Here is a 16,455-nt window from a genome sequence, read left to right as displayed (position 1 = left end):
CAGTTCACATGTCTAGGGACAGTCTAATAGTGACCTAATGACCTTCAGTTCACATGTCTAGGGACAGTCTAATATTGACCTAATGACCTTCAGTTCGGAGAAAGTCAGAATAACAATGCATATTAATAAGAACCGTGAACTTTAACCTTCAGACATTTAATTACCTGACGGATTTGGCAAGTTATCAATTCATTGGCACAATATTGTCCACCTCTTCGTCTTTTAAAAGTACGGCACAAGGAAAGTTGATATGTGACAAAACAGATCGTAACGTACAGAGCACTTTTGTTTTAAACATCAATTTGTTCCCGTGTTCTTACCCAAACTGGGCCCCAGCTCCTGTTGAATTTCGTAAAATCCCTCAAAACACAGGGATGACGATTCACACGGGGGAAGTATTATCAAACGAATCCCCTCAGAGTAGGGCGTACATTACCTGAGCTCCCCCAGTAAAACGAATCCCCTCAGAGTAGGGCGTACATTACCTGAGCTCCCCCAGTAAAACGAATCCCCTCAGAGTAGGGCGTACATTACCTGAGCTCCCCCAGTAAAACGAATCCCCTCAGAGTAGGGCGTACATTACCTGAGCTCCCCCAGTAAAACGAATCCCCTCAGAGTAGGGCGTACATTACCTGAGCTCCCCCAGTAAAACGATTGAATAGCATGAAGTGTCCATTCTGGCGTCAACCACTATCAACACGCATATCAACATTACATAACATTCACTGTGAAATGGAGTGACCGTCAACATTCCATAACATTCACTGTGAAATGTAGTGACCGTCAACCCTTACAATTCACTGTGAAATGGAGTGGCCGGCGACATTCCATAACATTCACTGTGAAATGGAGTGGCGACATTTCATAACATTCACTGTGAAATGGAGTGGCGGGCGACATTCCATAACATTCACTGTGAAATGGAGTGGCCGGCGACATTCCATAACATTCACTGTGAAATGGAGTGGCCGGCGACATTCCATAACATTCACTGTGAAATGGAGTGGCCGGCGACATTCCATAACATTCACTGTGAAATGGAGTGGCCGGCGACATTCCATAACATTCACTGTGAAATGGGGTGGCGGGCGACATTCCATAACATTCACTGTGAAATGGGGTGGCGGGCGACATTCCATAACATTCACTGTGAAATGGGGTGGCGGGCGACATTCCATAACATTCACTGTGAAATGGGGTGGCGGGCGACATTCCATAACATTCACTGTGAAATGGGGTGGCCGGCGACATTCCATAACATTCACTGTGAAATGGAGTGGCCGGCGACATTCCATAACATTCACTGTGAAATCACGTGTATTACAGACGGTGACAACATCAGTATGCTAAGCATGGTTACTTACTCCTAATTGAAAATGAAGATATTAATCTTAAATATTCCCATTACACATTTTAATACCTAGTGTGGGGTCAGAATATGGGACAGTAGTTAGTGTGGGCTAGATTACATTTCTATGTAACCACCTGACCAATAGAAAATCATGTACTTTCTCCCTCATAACGTGACCTGTCATACTCTTGACTTTTTCCCCCACCCTTACCCTTTCTCAAGCTCTCTCTCTGTAGTTCCCAGAGCAATAGGTCGTAGCCTAAGCGTGAATCCCAAATAGCACCCTATTACCTATGGGCCCTGGCGCAAAGTAGTGCACTATATAGGGAATAGGGAGCCATTTGGGTAAACGTAAGAGAAATAGGGGTTTGGGGAAATAAAATCTCATGACTGCCTGAGCTGAACGCAGTGCAAATACAAAACGTTTTCTGTCTCTCTCCGGTTGCGTCCTTAACGCAACCCTATTCCCTATATAGTGCCCTATTTTTGACCAGAGCCCTATGTCGTGCCCTATGTCGAAAATAGGTTGGCATGTGGGACATCGTCTCTGTCTGTAGCACAACAAAACACAGTTACATTATCCATGCTAAGCATGAGTTTAGTCAGCTGAACATATCATCTCCCCTCCATTCACGCTCCCCTAGTCAACATGAGTTATTGCCAATTAATACGCTAACTCAGGTTTAATACTTCACTGTGTAAGTTTCTGCCTTCGTTCTCAATGGCACCTTTATGGGTTAAAAGTACTGCAATACAGTGGGGTCCCAAATTATTGACACCCTTGATAAAGATTTTAATTACATGTTTTTTTAAATGTAACCTTTATTTAACTAGGCAAGTCAGTTAAGAACAAATTCTTATTTACAATGACGGTCCTGCCCCGGCCAAACCCGGACGACGCTGGGCTAATTGTGCTCCGCCCTATGGGACTCCCAATCACGGCCAGATGTGATACAGCCTGGATTCGAACCAGGGTCTGTAGTGACGCCTCTTGCACTGAGATGCACAGTGCCTTAGACCGCTGTGCCACTCGGGAGCTGAGATGAGCACAATTACTGTATAAAAAGAATAATTCAAACACTGAGCTATATTGTATGCTGCCAGAAAAGGGGATAATTGTATTATTTTATACTAGTATAATTTCTCAGAAGGAGATTTTGTTCAGAAGTAATATTATTTTGTTGTTTAAAAATAGGTGTCAAATTATTGGCATCCCTAAATATTCTTATAAATAAAGTAGTCAAAAGTGCCGTATTCCTACAGCGCAACGACTACATCAAGCTTGTGATTCTAGAAAGGTGTTGGATGCATTTGCAGTTTCACCATTACCAATAACATGGGAGTTTAGCATGATCTTTGACCCTCCTAACTTTCTCACTCGTCATTATTCACGACTCATTCAGGATTATTCATAATCGTGGTAGTGTCCACATTAACGAATAACGTTTTTTTAAAGAAATTCTATTCTTATTTACAAAAATACAAATTACAAAATGACACAGTACATTGTTACCATTACATAAAATAATCTGAAAACGCAAACCAAAACGAACTGCAAAATGCATCCAACATGTTTATAGAATCACAAACTTGATGTAGTCGTTGCGTGGTAGGAACATGGCACACAATACTACACTACCGACAACTTTATTTATAATAATATTTAGGGGTGCCAATAATTTTGACGTCTTTTTGAGAGAGAACATTTTTTACTTGTTAACATGTCTCGGAGACAGATTTAGTTTATTATTAAATATAATTTCTACATTTTTGGGGCGGATCATACAATATAGCTCAGTTTTAGAATTATTCATTTTATCAGTTATTTTTGCTCATCTTTATCAAGGGTGTCAATAATTTGGGAATCCACTGTACATAGGATGCCTTTTGGGATGCAGACACTCTCCAAATTGAGGCAGACAAAATGGCTGAGTGAGTTGTGTTGTCTAACCGAGGCAGACGGAATGGCTGAGTGTGTTGTGTTGTCTAACTGAGGCAGACGGAATGGCTGAGTGAGTTGTGTTGTCTAACCGAGGCAGACGGAATGGCTGAGTGAGTTGTGTTGTCTAACCGAGGCAGACGGAATGGCTGAGTGAGTTGTGTTGTCTAACCGAGGCAGACGGAATGGCTGAGTGAGTTGTGTTGTCTAACCGAGGCAGACGGAATGGCTGAGTGAGTTGTGTTGTCTAACCGAGGCAGACGGAATGGCTGAGTGAGTTGTGTTGTCTAACCGAGGCAGACGGAATGGCTGAGTGAGTTGTGTTGTCTAACCGAGGCAGACGGAATGGCTGAGTGAGTTGTGTTGTCTAACCGAGGCAGACGGAATGGCTGAGTGAGTTGTGTTGTCTAACCGAGGCAGACGGAATGGCTGAGTGAGTTGTGTTGTCTAACCGAGGCAGACGGAATGGCTGAGTGAGTTGTGTTGTCTAACCGAGGCAGACGGAATGGCTGAGTGAGTTGTCTTGTCTAACCGAGGCAGACGGAATGGCTGAGTGAGTTGTGTTGTCTAACCGAGGCAGACGGAATGGCTGAGTGAGTTGTGTTGTCTAACCGAGGCAGACGGAATGGCTGAGTGAGTTGTGTTGTCTAACCGAGGCAGACGGAATGGCTGAGTGAGTTGTGTTGTCTAACCGAGGCAGACGGAATGGCTGAGTGAGTTGTGTTGTCTAACCGAGGCAGACGGAATGGCTGAGTGAGTTGTGTTGTCTAACCGAGGCAGACGGAATGGCTGAGTGAGTTGTGTTGTCTAACCGAGGCAGACGGAATGGCTGAGTGAGTTGTGTTGTCTAACCGAGGCAGACGGAATGGCTGAGTGAGTTGTGTTGTCTAACCGAGGCAGACGGAATGGCTGAGTGAGTTGTGTTGTCTAACCGAGGCAGACGGAATGGCTGAGTGAGTTGTGTTGTCTAACCGAGGCAGACGGAATGGCTGAGTGAGTTGTGTTGTCTAACCGAGGCAGACGGAATGGCTGAGTGAGTTGTGTTGTCTAACCGAGGCAGACGGAATGGCTGAGTGAGTTGTGTTGTCTAACCGAGGCAGACGGAATGGCTGAGTGAGTTGTGTTGTTTTTCCTCTCCAGAATCCGTACATCTGCCCGGTGACGTTCGCCAACACCAGTGAGTTGTCTGCTCTGGTCATCAGGATGTTTAACGAAAAGGGAACTCTGAGGGATCTCATATGTAAGGTAAGGCACTCTGAGGGATCTCGTATGTAAGGTAAGGCACTCTGAGGGATCTCGTATGTAAGGTAAGGCACTCTGAGGGATCTCGTATGTAAGGTAAGGCACTCTGAGGGATCTCGTATGTAAGGTAAGGCACTCTGAGGGATCTCGTATGTAAGGTAAGGCACTCTGAGGGATCTCGTATGTAAGGTAAGGCACTCTGAGGGATCTCGTATGTAAGGTAAGGCACTCTGAGGGATCTCGTATGTAAGGTAAGGCACTCTGAGGGATCTCGTATGTAAGGTAAGGCACTCTGAGGGATCTCGTATGTAAGGTAAGGCACTCTGAGGGATCTCGTATGTAAGGTAAGGCACTCTGAGGGATCTCGTATGTAAGGTAAGGCACTCTGAGGGATCTCGTATGTAAGGTAAGGCACTCTGAGGGATCTCGTATGTAAGGTAAGGCACTCTGAGGGATCTCGTATGTAAGGTAAGGCACTCTGAGGGATCTCGTATGTAAGGTAAGGCACTCTGAGGGATCTCGTATGTAAGGTAAGGCACTCTGAGGGATCTCGTATGTAAGGTAAGGCACTCTGAGGGATCTCGTATGTAAGGTAAGGCACTCTGAGGGATCTCGTATGTAAGGTAAGGCACTCTGAGGGATCTCGTATGTAAGGTAAGGCACTCTGAGGATCTCGTATGTAAGGTAAGGCACTCTGAGGGATCTCGTATGTAAGGTAAGGCACTCTGAGGGATCTCATATGTAAGGTAAGGTCTTGGCCAGGTCGCAATTGTAAATGAGAACTTGTTCTCAACTTGCCTACCTGGTTAAATAAAGGGGAAATAAAACAAAAAAGGTGAAAGGCACCTTGAGGGATCTCGTATGTAAGGTGAAAGGCACTCTGAGGGATCTCGTATGTCAGGTGAAAGGCACTCTGAGGGATCTCGTATGTCAGGTGAAAGGCACTCTGAGGGATCTCGTATGTCAGGTGAAAGGCACCTTGAGGGATCTCGTATGTCAGGTGAAAGGCACTCTGAGGGATCTCGTATGTCAGGTGAAAGGCACCTTGAGGGATCTCGTATGTCAGGTGAAAGGCACTCTGAGGGATCTCGTATGTCAGGTGAAAGGCACTCTGAGGGATCTCGTATGTCAGGTGAAAGGCACTCTGAGGGATCTCGTATGTAAGGTGAAAGGCACTGAGGGATCTCGTATGTCAGGTGAAAGGCACCTTGAGGGATCTCGTATGTAAGGTGAAAGGCACCTTGAGGGATCCCGTATGTCAGGTAAACATATCATCACGGCTGGGTTGTGTTCATTAGGACACACCATAACAACGAAAACCAAACAAGCGTTTCTTATTGGACAAATTCAACTAATATCTCCCTGTTTTGTGCTTACTGACCATGGTGGTGCTGCTGCTCTCAGGTTGATCTGACCGTGGTGCTGCTGCTGCTCTCAGGTTGATCTGACCGTGGTGGTGCTGCTGCTCTCAGGTTGATCTGACCGTGGTGGTGCTGCTGCTCTCAGGTTGATCTGACCGTGGTGGTGCTGCTGCTCTCAGGTTGATCTGACCGTGGTGCTGCTGCTGCTCTCAGGTTGATCTGACCGTGGTGCTGCTGCTGCTCTCAGGTTGATCTGACCGTGGTGCTGCTGCTGCTCTCAGGTTGATCTGACCGTGGTGCTGCTGCTGCTACTCAGGTTGATCTGACCGTGGTGCTGCTGCTGCTACTCAGGTTGATCTGACCATGGTGGTGCTGCTGCTCTCAGGTTGATCTGACCCTGGTGGTGCTGCTGCTCTCAGGTTGATCTGACCGTGGTGGTGCTGCTGCTCTCAGGTTGATCTGACCGTGGTGGTGCTGCTGCTCTCAGGTTGATCTGACCGTGGTGGTGCTGCTGCTACTCAGGTTGATCTGACCGTGGTGGTGCTGCTGCTCTCAGGTTGATCTGACCGTGGTGGTGCTGCTGCTCTCAGGTTGATCTGACCGTGGTGCTGCTGCTGCTCTCAGGTTGATCTGACCGTGGTGCTGCTGCTGCTCTCAGGTTGATCTGACCGTGGTGCTGCTGCTGCTCTCAGGTTGATCTGACCGTGGTGCTGCTGCTGCTCTCAGGTTGATCTGACCGTGGTGCTGCTGCTGCTCTCAGGTTGATCTGACCGTGGTGCTGCTGCGCTCAGGTTGATCTGACCCCTTCACACTCCTGGGAAATGGCCTATATGGATATGATTCTTACAGAAGAAATATGAAAATCATAACCATGGTAGCAATTGAACGGGAACAATTAGGAGATTATGGGAACATGATTAGACTAAAGGTGAAGACACAACAGTTCTCCTGACACAAGACTGAATCCAAGCATTACACTGCATTTTACATTTACTGTACTTTTCGCCGCATTTTGTTGTTGATGATAATCTGAAAATACTCTGGATATATTTAGTAACATAAGAAGCTATTTTGAGCTTTACGAGCTGTGGCTGTTGAGGAACTAGAGAAAGCACACTTGTAGTTTTGTTCGAACACAACCCTGTGTCCTCGCCATCACACAATTTACTGTTGTTTACGCAATCCAAAAACAGTCCTTTTTCTAAATACCATATCTGGGTCAGGTGGGCGTCCATTTTAAAAGCTTGTTCTATTGCCAACATGACTAGCTAATACGATATTAGTGTTAGGTTTTTGCAATGAAATTGAGGAGGCAGATTCAATGCTGCAGGACTTATTTATTTATTTATTTTTTAAATATTAATTTAACTATGTTCAAAGAGCCATCCTCCAGGACCCATCAACGTTGACGAATATACAGTACGTCGTCTTTCACAGGCTTTAGGAAATGTGTTGATTTTTTTTGGGGGGGGGGGTTTATTTTTATTATGATCCCCATTAGCTGTTGTGAAAGCAGCAGCTAATCTTCCTTTGGATCCACATGAAACATGATATAATACATCATGTTTGTAGACGAGAATAGCTCAAGGACAGAGATGCATATATTTATTTTAAAAAGGCACACGTAGCCTACATATCAATACATACAAACTATCTAGGTCAAATAGGGGAGAGGTGTTGTGAAGTGTTGCTTTATCAGTTAAAAAAAAAAACAGGTTTGCTGTTCATTTGAGCTGTAATGGCTCTATATAATACTGTACGCTTTCTTTATTCTGGATTTGGGGACTGTGAAAAGACCCCTGGTGGCATGTCTGGTGGGTTAAGTGTGTGTCAGAGCTGTGTGTAAGTTGACTATGCTGATGTTGTACTCACAATCCGGACATACCCACAACCAAAAACCCTGGATGAACGGAGATATCCGTACCCACCGAAGTCTCCCTGCCAAACGAGTTTAACACATTCTGTGCTCCCTTCGAGCTATCGTGGAAGACTGTCGCTGCTCCGGATGACCAGGTGCTTTCGTTTTCCAAAGCTGAACGTGATCCACATAAACTGGACTGCAGTAGAGAGTCTGCAGTTTTATATTCCTAGGGGACTGAGGACTTGACAAAGACCACGACTCTTGTCAAGATGGCGCAACAGCGTCTATACTTTCTAAGGCAGTTGAAGAAATTCGGCATGCCACCCCGGGTCCTCTCGAAATACTACCGCTGCACCATCCAGAGCGTCCTGACCCCGGTTGCATTACGGCCTGGTACGAGAATTGCTTCATCCACGACCGCAAGGCCCTCCCAACGGGTGGTGAAGACAGCCCAGTACATCACTAGGAACGTGATGTAGCTAGCTAGTGCTGTTTAGTTAGTTTGTTCTCGCATCACTTGTCATGAAGCTGGCGCTGCTCTCCTCACTCACTCAACTAGCTGCACCGCTCCCTGAACACACCTCTCCGGCCCTCCCTCTCTCTCTCGACAACAGCCTGCCTCACTGTCTTTGTGAAATTTTAATGTTAATTTTACATTTTCTATATAAATGCCATGGCGGTCACGATGCAATTTAGAAGGTGCATTACAAACCTGCAACCCGCGACCAATACATTTTCACCCGCAACATTGTTTTTCAAATAGGCCAATATGAATGGAAAGCCGCAGACATGTCAACCCTGCTCGTCACTCTGTGATCAAGGAACGGTTCTCTCCATGAGTGAAGGGGCAGGGCGTGGGAAGCGCCGAAGTTAAGTATCACATTTTAACAAACCACAACATTTGAAATACCGTTATAGAAGGTAAATGGGGGGGGGAACCCAAACCGGTCCTCGTATCAATACCGGTATATTGTCAAATACTGTATACAGCCTAGCTAACTCAACTCCACGATTTGCGTTGAGCGCCGACTGGTGTGGGTGGACTGGACCTGGCGCTATCAAAAACGACTAAAAACTTTATCAAAAGAACAATGTCGTATGTAATTGCGGGCTATTCTTCTGGGCGCTGAAATTCCAGTTTTTGTACTAACTTTTTACTCATCACATAAGCTGCTGCTACGGTTTATTATCTGTCACTCTATTCCTAGTTATATGTACATATCTACCTCAATTACCTCGTACCCCTGCACATCCACTCAGTACCGGTACTCCTTGTATATAGCCATGTTATCATTGACTCAGTACCGGTACTCCTTGTATAGAGCCATGTTATCATTGACTCAGTACTGGTACTCCCTGTGTATATAGCCATGTTATCATTGACTCAGTACTGGTACTCCCTGTGTATATAGCCATGTTATCATTGACTCAGTACTGGTACTCCCTGTGTATATAGCCATGTTATCATTGACTCAGTACTGGTACTCCCTGTATATAGCCATGTTATCATTGACTCAGTACTGGTACTCCCTGTATATAGCCATGTTATCATTGACTCAGTACTGGTACTCCCTGTATATAACCTAGTTATCATGGACTCAGTACTGGTACCCTGTGTATATAACCTAGTTATCATTACTCAGTACTGGTACCCTGTGTATATAACCTAGTTATCATTACTCAGTACTGGTACCCTGTGTATATAACCTAGTTATCATTACTCAGTACTGGTACCCTGTGTATATAGCCTGGTTATCATTACTCAGTACTGGTACCCTGTGAATATAGCCTGGTTATCATTGACTCAGTACTGGTACCCTGTGTATATAACCTAGTTATCATTACTCAGTACTGGTACTCTGTGTATATAGCCATGTTATCATTGACTCAGTACTGGTACCCTGTGTATATAGCCATGTTATCATTGACTCAGTACTGGTACCCTGTGTATATAGCCATGTTATCATTGACTCAGTACTGGTACCCTGTGTATATAGCCATGTTATCATTGACTCAGTACTGGTACCCTGTGTATAGAGCCATGTTATCATTGACTCTGTTCACAAGGGCCTGTAAATAAGCATTTCACTGTTTTAGTCCACACCTGTTGTTTAACCAACGTGACAAATAAAATCTGATTTGTTAACTGTACAATCAAACACAGTGATCATAAATGTTGACACTGTAAATTTATAATTTTATAATCGGGTAATGTGAAGTGCACGTTTGGACTCGGGTGTTTTGGCTCGTATGACGTCAAAGCTGTATTTTATTATAATCCTCAACGTCTCATCTTTCAAAATACATGGAGTCCTTTTTAATGTACAGCATGTCCCTCACTCTGACAACACAACATTAGCAAGACCAATCAGCAGGAGGGATGGGGGGGCCTTCTTGTGATGCGCAGTGCTCAAGTTCAGATCGCCTGTCAGTCAAAACCCATACAGAGCTGTGAAGCACAAAGCCTGACCTCATGTATAGCATGTTACTGTACAGCCTCTGACCTCATGTATAGCATGTTACTGTACAGCCTCTGACCTCATGTATAGCGTGTTACTGTACAGCCTCTGACCTCATGTATAGCATGTTACTGTACAGCCTCTGACCTCACGTATAGCATGTTACTGTACAGCCTCTGACCTCTGACCTCATGTATAGCATGTTACTGTACAGCCTCTGACCTCATGTATAGCGTGTTACTGTACAGCCGCTGACCTCATGTATAGCGTGTTACTGTACAGCCTCTGACCTCATGTATAGCGTGTTACTGTACAGCCTCTGACCTCATGTATAGCGTGTTACTGTACAGCCTCTGACCTCTGACCTCATGTATAGCGTGTTACTGTACAGCCTCTGACCTCATGTATAGCATGTTACTGTACAGCCTCTGACCTCTGACCTCATGTATAGCGTGTTACTGTACAGCCTCTGACCTCACGTATAGCATGTTACTGTACAGCCTCTGACCTCTGACCTCATGTATAGCATGTTACTGTACAGCCTCTGACCTCTGACCTCATGTATAGCATGTTACTGTACAGCCTCTGACCTCTGACCTCATGTATAGCATGTTACTGTACAGCCTCTGACCTCATGTATAGCATGTTACTGTACAGCCTCTGACCTCTGACCTCATGTATAGCATGTTACTGTACAGCCACTGACCTCTGACCTCATGTATAGCGTGTTACTGTACAGCCGCTGACCTCATGTATAGCGTGTTACTGTACAGCCTCTGACCTCATGTATAGCGTGTTACTGTACAGCCTCTGACCTCATGTATAGCGTGTTACTGTACAGCCTCTGACCTCATGTATAGCGTGTTACTGTACAGCCTCTGACCTCTGACCTCATGTATAGCGTGTTACTGTACAGCCTCTGACCTCTGACCTCATGTATAGCGTGTTACTGTACAGCCTCTGACCTCATGTATAGCGTGTTACTGTACAGCCTCTGACCTCTGACCTCATGTATAGCGTGTTACTGTACAGCCTCTGACCTCTGACCTCATGTATAGCGTGTTACTGTACAGCCTCTGACCTCTGACCTCATGTATAGCGTGTTACTGTACAGCCACTGCATTCCAATGTAGGTGTTTATTTGTGTCCAAATCTGCCACTTTCAACCCGTATACGGGTAGGAGTGTAAAGGATTAAAACCATAACCTTTCAACCCGTATACGGGTAGGAGTGTAAAGGATTAAAACCATAACCTTTCAACCCGTATACGGGTAGGAGTGTAAAGGTTTAAAACCATAACCTTTCAACCCGTATACGGGTAGGAGTGTAAAGGTTTAAAACCATAACCTTTCAACCCGTATACGGGTAGGAGTGTAAAGGATTAAAACCATAACCTTTCAACCCGTATACGGGTAGGAGTGTAAAGGATTAAAACCATAACCTTTCAACCCGTATACGGGTAGGAGTGTAAAGGATTAAAACCATAACCTTTCAACCCGTATACGGGTAGGAGTGTAAAGGATTAAAACCATAACCTTTCAACCCGTATACGGGTAGGAGTGTAAAGGATTAAAACCATAACCTTTCAACCCGTATACGGGTAGGAGTGTAAAGGTTTAAAACCATAACCTTTCAACCCGTATACGGGTAGGAGTGTAAAGGTTTAAAACCATAACCTTTCAACCCGTATACGGGTAGGAGTGTAAAGGATTAAAACCATAACCTTTCAACCCGTATACGGGTAGGAGTGTAAAGGATTAAAACCATAACCTTTCAACCCGTATACGGGTAGGAGTGTAAAGGATTAAAACCATAACCTTTCAACCCGTATACGGGTAGGAGTGTAAAGGATTAAAACCATAACCTTTCAAACCGTATACGGGTAGGAGTGTAAAGGATTAAAACCATAACCTTTCAACCCGTATACGGGTAGGAGTGTAAAGGGTTAAAACCATAACCTTTCAACCCGTATACGGGTAGGAGTGTAAAGGATTAAAACCATAACCTTTCAACCCGTATACGGGTAGGAGTGTAAAGGATTAAAACCATAACCTTTCAACCCGTATACGGGTAGGAGTGTAAAGGATTAAAACCATAACCTTTCAACCCGTATACGGGTAGGAGTGTAAAGGATTAAAACCATAACCTTTCAACCCGTATACGGGTAGGAGTGTAAAGGATTAAAACCATAACCTTTCAACCCGTATACGGGTAGGAGTGTAAAGGATTAAAACCATAACCTTTCAACCCGTATACGGGTAGGAGTGTAAAGGATTAAAACCATAACCTTTGCTATGTTTTAAAAATTTTTTTACACTTCTCATGTTGGTTAATTTTCAATTGAAGCTTTCCTTCCTGACTGTAGGTGAAACCTAAAGAGGTCTTTATGAGGAAGTACTGCAACCCCAAGAAAATCCAGGGTCTGGAGCTGCAGCAAATCAGGACCTACGGACGACAGATTCTAGAGGTACACACACACACACACACACACACACACACAGTGGTCTGGAGCTGCAGCAAATCAGGACCTACGGACGACAGATTCTAGAGGTACACACACACACACACACACACACACACACACACACACACACCTGGTCTGGAGCTGCAGCAAATCAGGACCTACGGACGACAGATTCTAGAGGTACACACACACACACACACACACACACACACACACACACACACACACACACTCTGGTCTGGAGCTGCAGCAAATCAGGACCTACGGACGACAGATTCTAGAGGTACACACACACACACACACACACACACACACACACTCGCCCCACACACACACACACACACACAGTGGTCTGGAGCTGCAGCAAATCAGGACCTACGGACGACAGATTCTAGAGGTACACACACACACACACACACACAGTGGTCTGGAGCTGCAGCAAATCAGGACCTACGGACGACAGATTCTAGAGGTACACACACACACACACACACACACACACACACAGTGGTCTGGAGCTGCAGCAAATCAGGACCTACGGACGACAGATTCTAGAGGTACACACACACACACACACACACACACACACACACACACACACACACACACACACACACACACACACACCACTCTGGTCTGGAGCTGCAGCAAATCAGGACCTACGGACGACAGATTCTAGAGGTACACACACACACACACACACACACACACTCGCCCCACACACACACACACACAGTGGTCTGGAGCTGCAGCAAATCAGGGACCTACGGACGACAGATTCTAGAGGTACCCACACACACACACACACACACACACACACTCGCCCCACACACACAGTGGTCTGGAGCTGCAGTAGATCAAAGACATATATGGAAGACAGATTCTGGAAATGTAAACGCACACAGAAAGAAGGAACACTATAATATTTGTAAAATGTGGTCTTTCAATATCTTTTATTCCCTCAACCACCCCTGGGACATTACACACACACACACACACACACACACACAGCTCAAGGCCATGTTCAGCACCCCCAGGATCGGGGGGTGTCACCCTCTGGATTAGACTCCAGATTATCACCCCCCTGCAGCTATTGAATGTCATTTGTCACACTACATGTCACTGTTAAAGCCACGGTCCTTAATTCCTATTTCAATCAATGGCAGTCCAGTCACTTGGTTTTGCTACATGTTCAGAGTGACACCATCCTAAACTCTTGTTGTGTTTGTTTCCCGTCAGGTTCTGAAGTTCTTCCATGACAAAGGCTTTCCGTACGGTCACCTCCATGCCTCTAACATAGTGATAGAAGATAACACATGTAAAGTACTGGACATAGAGAACAGCCTGCTGGGCCTGCCCTCGTACTACCGGCCCTACATCACACAGTTCAGGAAAATCAACGTAAGTACTGGTACGGCCTGCCGGGCCTGCCCTGGTTCGGCCTGCCCTGGTTCGGCCTGCCCTGGTTCGGCCTGGCGGGCCTGCCCTGGTTCGGCCTGGCGGGCCGGGTCTGCCCTGGTTCGGCCTGCCCTGGTTCGGCCTGCCCTGGTTCGGCCTGGCGGGCCTGCCCTGGGACGGCCTGCCCTGGTTCGGCCTGCCCTGGTTCGGCCTGGCGGGCCTGCCCTGGGACGGCCTGCCCTGGTTCGGCCTGGCGGGCCTGCCCTGGGACGGCCTGCCCTGGTTCGGCCTGGCGGGCCGGGCCTGCCCTGGTTCGGTTGGTACAGCGGGATGTGTGTCGGTGGGTACAGTATGTTGCTTGCCACCCCATGGTTGTGTGTTCGATTCCCACAGAGGACCAATATGAAAAAGTAATGGGATTTTTTAAAATGTATTTATGTATTCACTTACTACTGTAAGTGGCTCTGGATGAGACCGTCTGCTGAAAGACTACGCTGTCCGTTTTAGATAGTTATGGTAGTGTCATTAATACAGATCACATGGGAATGCAGTGTCGGACAGTACCCACCTTTTCTACATAGGGCGTCACTAGGGAAAACTCAGAGCCCTACTTAAAGGACTGGTTTTGAGGACGTAGGTGAAGCCTGCTCCTAATTTAAAAAGCATTCTCAATGAAGGAATCTCCAGTAAAAGTCTATTCCAATTGAGTCAAGGTCTGGGAAACCAGTCTAAAGGGGTGATGACGTGGATTATAAGTGTTCTGTGGTGACGAGTGTTTTTAAATGTATTGTTTTTCTGTAAATGTCAAACCTGCTTCCCAACTAGCGCCCTACTCCCTACCCAACTAGCGCCCTACTCCCTACCCAACTTGCGCCCTACTCCCTACCCAACTTGCGCCCTACCCCCTACCCAACTAGCGCCCTACCCCCTACCCAACTAGCGCCCTACCCAACTAGCGCCCTACTCCCTACCCAACTAGCGCCCTACTCCCTACCCAACTAGCGCCCTACCCCCTACCCAACTAGCGCCCTACCCCCTACCCAACTAGCGCCCTCCCCCTACCCAACTAGCGCCCTACCCCCTACCCAACTAGCGCCCTACCCCCTACCCAACTAGCGCCCTACCCCCTCACCCAACTAGCGCCCTACTCCCTACCCAACTAGCGCCCTACTCCCTACCCAACTAGCGCCCTACCCCTACCCAACTAGCGCCCTACCCCCTACCCAACTAGCGCCCTACCCCTACCCAACTAGCGCCCTACCCCCTACCCAACTAGCGCCCTACTCCCTACCCAACTAGCGCCCTACCCAACTAGCGCCCTACCCAACTAGCGCCCTACGCCCTACTCCCTACCCAACTAGCGCCCTACTCCCTACCCCACTAGCGCCCTACTCCCTACCCAAATAGCGCCCTACCCAAATGGCACCCTGCCCAACTAGCACCCTACTCCCTACCCAACTAGCACCCTTCCCAACTAGCACCCTACTCCCTACATAGTGCACTACTTTTGAGCAGAGCCACTAGGACTTTGGGGTGCATACCCTAATGTATTGTTCTTGTTAACCCTTTCAGACGACAGAGAGTATAGATGTATACTCGTTTGGACACTTACTGTATGAAATGACGTACGGAAGACCTCCTGATGCTGTGCCTGTCGACCAGTACCCTGCTGTACCCAACACCTCAGTGGGTAGGTCCAACACCAGTACCTCACACCACTGTGGGTCGGTCCCACACCAGTACCTAACACCACAGTGGGTAGGTCCAACACCAGTACCCTGCTGTACCCAACACCTCAGTGGGTAGGTCCAACACCAGTACCCTGCTGTACCTCACACCACAGTGGGTCGGTCCAACACCAGTACCCTGCTGTACCTAACACCACAGTGGGTCGGTCCAACACCAGTACCCTGCTGTACCTAACACCTCAGTGGGTAGGTCCAACACCAGTACCCTGCTGTACCTCACACCTCAGTGGGTAGGTCCAACACCAGTACCTAACACCACAGTGGGTAGGTCCAACACCAGTACCTAACACCACAGTGGGTAGGTCCAACACCAGTACCTAACACCACAGTGGGTAGGTCCAACACCAGTACCCTGCTGTACCCAACACCTCAGTGGGTAGGTCCAACACCAGTACCCTGCTGTACCTAACACCACAGTGGGTAGGTCCAACACCAGTACCCTGCTGTACCCAACACCACAGTGGGTCGGTCCAACACCAGTACCCTGCTGTACCTAACACCTCAGTGGGTAGGTCCAACACCAGTACCCTGCTGTACCCAACACCTCAGTGGGTCGGTCCAACACCAGTACCCTGCTGTACCCAACACCTCAGTGGGTAGGTCCAACACCAGTACCCTGCTGTACCTCACAC

General features: G+C 46.9%; 1 protein-coding gene across 5 annotated transcripts in view; it reads left to right on the top strand.

The window, feature by feature from the left end:
• pxk (PX domain containing serine/threonine kinase) overlaps positions 1–16,455 on the top strand; it is a 58,594-nt gene that overhangs the window by 13,529 nt on the left and 28,610 nt on the right. For all 5 annotated transcript variants that reach the window (XR_006761398.1, XR_006761397.1, XM_045705688.1 and 2 more), the window contains exons 8-11: positions 4,431–4,535; positions 12,579–12,680; positions 13,917–14,078; positions 15,648–15,765. Coding sequence is in view for 3 of the 5 variants with exons in the window: in XM_045705688.1 (XP_045561644.1) it covers positions 4,431–4,535; positions 12,579–12,680; positions 13,917–14,078; positions 15,648–15,765 (487 nt within the window). In the remaining 2 variants the exon portion in view is untranslated. The remainder of the gene's footprint in view (positions 1–4,430; positions 4,536–12,578; positions 12,681–13,916; positions 14,079–15,647; positions 15,766–16,455) is intronic.

This window comes from Salmo salar, chromosome ssa22, assembly GCF_905237065.1.
Source record: "Salmo salar chromosome ssa22, Ssal_v3.1, whole genome shotgun sequence".
Lineage (NCBI taxonomy): Eukaryota > Metazoa > Chordata > Actinopteri > Salmoniformes > Salmonidae > Salmo > Salmo salar.
The sequence above is the reverse complement of the archived record's forward strand: the minus strand, read 5'-3'. Positions and strand labels throughout refer to the sequence as shown.